We start from the raw sequence: 4,688 nt of genomic DNA, 5'->3' as shown, positions 1-4,688 counted from the left end.
TTTTGTTTGATGGACATTTGGCAAACACAGCTGTGTAGATCTGTCTGAGAGAGGGGGGGGGGGGGGGGGGGGTAGAGGAACAGAGAGAGAGAGAGAGAGAGAGAGAGAGAGAGAGAGAGAGAGAGAGAGAGAGAGAGAGAGAGAGAGAGAGAGAGAAAAGAAGTCTCTGTTTGTTCCTAGGATCAGTTTTAATCCTGAAGCACTGTTCTGTGCTTTCACACACACACACACACACACACAGACACACCCAGGCACACAAAAACACACACACAGTCTAATTCAGTCTAATTCATTATCATAAATCTCCTTCCACAAGTAGACAATCACTTACATTTAATGTAGATATTTAACACTATATTGAATTATAGAAATATATGTTTCTGCATTGAATATATTTACAAGTCTCACTGACATTCACATTCAAATCTTTGGAAATTTGGAAATTGGGCTAAGTGGGCTAAGATATAATCAGTAAATAAACACAAATATGCAAAGGTTTATCAATACTAGTTTTCATCTTTAAATAAAATTTCAGAGGCGGTCCTCTGAACAGAGTGTTCCCTAACACACACAGCAAATGAACACAAGAGCACACGCCTTTTCAGGTACTGGCCACAGAGTTGGGCTGGCGTTCGATACAAAGGCTAATACAGAATGTCCACTAGAGGGCACCAGCGAGCCGTAGTTTTACACAGTCCGAATACACTGATTCAGTGAAGGGTGAATTTGTACAATTGTACAATTTGTACAATTGTATTTTCTATTAGTTATGCTATTTAAAATGCCACTATATCTATATAAGATATTGTAGGAAAATGTGAGATTAAGGCAATATTTTTTGTCTGTACTATAATGCTTCAGAATTTATATCTTTCTGAATATTTAAATGTGCAACACAGTTTATAATGATGTACTAAATTTAATAAATTGGAATTAAGCAGAAGAAAAAAAACATGAATTTGCACTTTGCAAAGATGAATTTGCAAACAAGCAGAGTTAGCTCAATACAGTTTACAGGCGAGTCGCTTTTTAAGTTAAAACATTATTTCTCCGTTTGCAATATAAGCCCCACTGACTCGTATGTGGAATAAATGTGCGTTGTGACACTGCTCCCTTGTGGGAATCTGTGTATTGCACTTTATTTCAAAATATCACTTCAGTTTTATTGAAATACAAAATATACGTGTGGCGTTTCTTACACTTTTATGATTAACTTTCTGTCTGTTCATAATTATTATTTAGTTAACATTTATGATTAAAATACTCAATATATACGTCACATGTGGTTTCATTGCCCACGTATTCTAAGCATTAAAACAGATCAGAGGTTCACACAGAGATAATCTATATAATAGATTTAATGTATTTTTAATATGAATTATTTATTTATTTATTTATTTATAGAATTTTCAAAAACAGACAAACATTAAGGGAGTCCTTTATAATAATTTAGGTTATTTAAAATATTAAAAATGTAAAATAAAAAAAAACCATTTAATTTTTTTTCTTTAAAGTTCGTTAAGTAATCTCATGTACATTTAGAGAACATTATTTAATTTTTCTTTTATTTCTTTTCATTAAGAACTGTAGCTTCCACAATACTTCAGTGCCGAGATTAGAAATGAAGTTCCCTAGAGATATTTCTCACTGTGTGGCAGCAGTCTGTTGGATGTCAAACAGTCAGAGCTGATGAAGCAGTGTTGAAAGAGAGGGAAAGATGGCATCATAAGAGACTGTGGCCTCAACTCTACAAAGACCTGCTACATACATGAATGTACGTACGTATCATAACCCTACAGCAAAAAATAGATGAAGATTGGAGGTTATGCTACTAAAGCAATGCACTACTGAATCAACACACCACTGAATCAATGCACCATTGAATCAATATTTCAGGACATTGCTACTAAAATCTATCACAACCTATTCATTAGAACCAATTCTTTAAAATATGCAAGTGTTTTATTTATAATAAAATTAGAAGGTTAAAATAATATAAAAGATTTGTTAAAGAAATTGGCATAAATTATTTGAATGAATTTTGTTTCCAGAAATACAATTTTATTTATGAAATCAAGTCAGGAACCTTTAAAAAGAATAAATACACCAGGTTTGAAAATTACACTGACCTTCATATTCTCAGCATTAATCTGCAGATTCATCTCTACATATTCTGATATTAAATGAGAATGTTATTTAAAATTCTCTCCTAATATCTCCATTAGAGCTACACTGGTTATTGGTTCTTTTCCTTGAGGAATTTACACTGAGGAGATATGTCTGTCTATATGGGAAATAGCTCTGTGCTTATGATGCATTCCTCCATATCAGTTTATTTAGCGTTATGATATTTGACAGCAGGAGTGAACACGGGAGCTCACAGATTATTGAGGGTTTTTGGGGGATTATTTAATGACATAATGAGGATATTAACTGGAAGTGACATCTGTGAGGGAGGGAGGAGGAAAGCGTGTGGGGTAGTTAACCGTGGCGATGAGGGTAGTCTGCGCGGGCAGGTGCCCCAGACACCTTGTGCGGGTCACGCTATGGCTGGTAGTCCTGGCAGGTGTACCTCCGTGTGCAGGTGCAGTCCAGGGGGCAACTGTGACTCTTATGCTGGACATGGACCTCTGCCCTCCCCCTGATCTTCACAGGGGCAACCTGAGCCATGACCTTTCCCTGTGACCCTTGCACCTGAGCATGGAAACCCTTCAATTCTGGTGTGGCTCTGAGAGGCAGTTCACCTTTAGAGGAGGTAAAGTCCATAACCCCACATCACCTTCTGTTGGGTCTGAGCTCCCCTAACACAAAGCCTGAACTTCTGAACAAATCTCTCCCTCCAAATTCAGCCAGGCCTCTTTAAACTGTACTCCATAACCCCTGGCAGCACAGGGGAGGATGTTTTGAATTAAATCCAAAGCATACAGTGTTCATTGTAAAAATCTGTTTTGTAGAATTTGATCGAGAATTTCACAAGCATGAATAGTTGAACAAAAGAAAGTACAAAGAACTGAGAAGGCATTTTCAGCAGGGAAATCTCAGAATTTCAAAATTTAAATGATAGTCTCTGTCTTGCAAAATAACTTTTTTTCTTTTTTCTTTTTTTTTTACAGTTTTACAGTTTTATTCACTAAAAGTCCTTTATTGAATGCAAACACATACTAATATGAACAAATCTGACATCAGATTTTGAAACAATTTTTAATTCAGAAACTGAAAAACTTTATTCAAGGAGCAAAAAGAAGTAATGAAGTAATACGCAATTAGTCCAAAATAAACTTCATAATCACGTGATAAACCCTGTAGGATTATCAGAGCTCCTCCAGTAAACACAAGCTAAATACTTAGAATGCAAAAGCGTCCCGGGACCACTGTAGAAAAAACATTAAATCACTCCACTGTAAATACATTTGACACAAAATGAATTATTTTGCATTATCATACTTTAAAAATTGATGAATGTAAAATTTTTGTCATTTTTTTTCTTTAGTCACAAATTAATACACATCGAAGACTGAGATGAGACCTTGAGCAAGTCAGAGGTGTTCCAGAACGGTTCTCTTTGAGTCTCTGGTCTGCTCTGCTGGATGTGTTATGTAAGCCACGATTCTTCTGCTCGTGTACGCCTGTCACACACAGCGGCATTCGACTTGTCTGATTCGCTGGATTCACTTGATTCACTTGATTCACTGGATTCACTTGATTCACGGAGCTAATTTGATGAGTTCACTCATTAGACCCCGAGTGCCTCGATCCGAAGGACGACCTCTCCTACTGAAGTATATAAGAAGTAACATAACAGATGACGTGATACATACAAGAGATATTAAATGTCTAAAAGCTTAAATGTCTATACAATTTGAGTTAATACCACTGAATTTAAATGTATTAAAGTATTGATTTTCTTGGTTTTCAAAGCATTTCAGGAGGCAGATTATTTTTTATGATATGCTGCTCATTTGCCGTAGTCGTGGTGGTTGGATATGTTGCATGTGTCTGTCATACGTCTTCTGGCTGTTGTTTTTTTTTTTTTTTTTGCTCCTTTGGTATACGGTCCACAATCACCCAGCATCTCTGTCAGGCTTCCATTAGACGGCCCTGTTATTCAGTCTTTATGTACAGTAAGATGATTCATTTAGTGTATTGCCGTGAGCACGATCGGTGTTAGTGGCCAGGGCATAGGCGGGGTAAGGGGTAAGGGGTATCAGTGAGACGGGGGTTACTAGGGGCCAGTGTGGGTCACTCTTCTGTAGAAGTTCATGGGCTTGGCAGACAGTTGATTCCTGGGGGCAGCTATCAGGCTGGGTGGGGCAGTTAGGTGTCAGTGGTTGTCAGGGGAACACACTGCGTCCAGGTGGTGGATGGACGGGGGGTGGTTGGGGGTTTTGGTGCAGAGCAGCACGCTGGAGTCGGCCTCACACTTTGTGGTGGTCCTGTGCCACAGGGCTTCGGCCTCCTCCGCCTGCAAGTCCAGCCCTCCGCCCGGCAACACCTCCGCCTTCACCATGGGAACGGCCGACTTCACGAGCGAGACGCCCGCGTGGTTCAGCTTGATGAGCATGTCCAGCGAGTGCTTTCGCCTCTCCTTCGTATCCCTCCTTTCTCCCTCCACCTCTGCCTCATCCTCCTCTTCTGTGTCAGAACACATTTCATCTTTCAGTTCCTTTCTACCTCCGGGGACGCCCTGT

At 38.9% G+C, this 4,688-nt stretch overlaps 1 protein-coding gene across 1 annotated transcript in view; it reads right to left on the bottom strand.

Moving 5' to 3' along the window:
• Positions 1-4,314: 4,314 nt before the first annotated feature.
• The window catches only part of prr35 (proline rich 35), a 2,263-nt gene continuing 1,889 nt past the window's right edge, over positions 4,315-4,688 (bottom strand). Inside the window, 2 exon segments of the mRNA XM_027003019.2 lie at positions 4,315-4,339; positions 4,341-4,688. The exon segment at positions 4,341-4,688 is cut by the window's right edge and continues 324 nt beyond it. Of these exon segments, the coding sequence (XP_026858820.2) occupies positions 4,315-4,339; positions 4,341-4,688 (373 nt within the window).

The sequence above is a fragment of the Electrophorus electricus genome, chromosome 10, assembly GCF_013358815.1.
Source record: "Electrophorus electricus isolate fEleEle1 chromosome 10, fEleEle1.pri, whole genome shotgun sequence".
NCBI classification, from domain to species: Eukaryota; Metazoa; Chordata; class Actinopteri; order Gymnotiformes; family Gymnotidae; genus Electrophorus; species Electrophorus electricus.
This window is presented reverse-complemented; position numbering and strand designations above follow the sequence as displayed.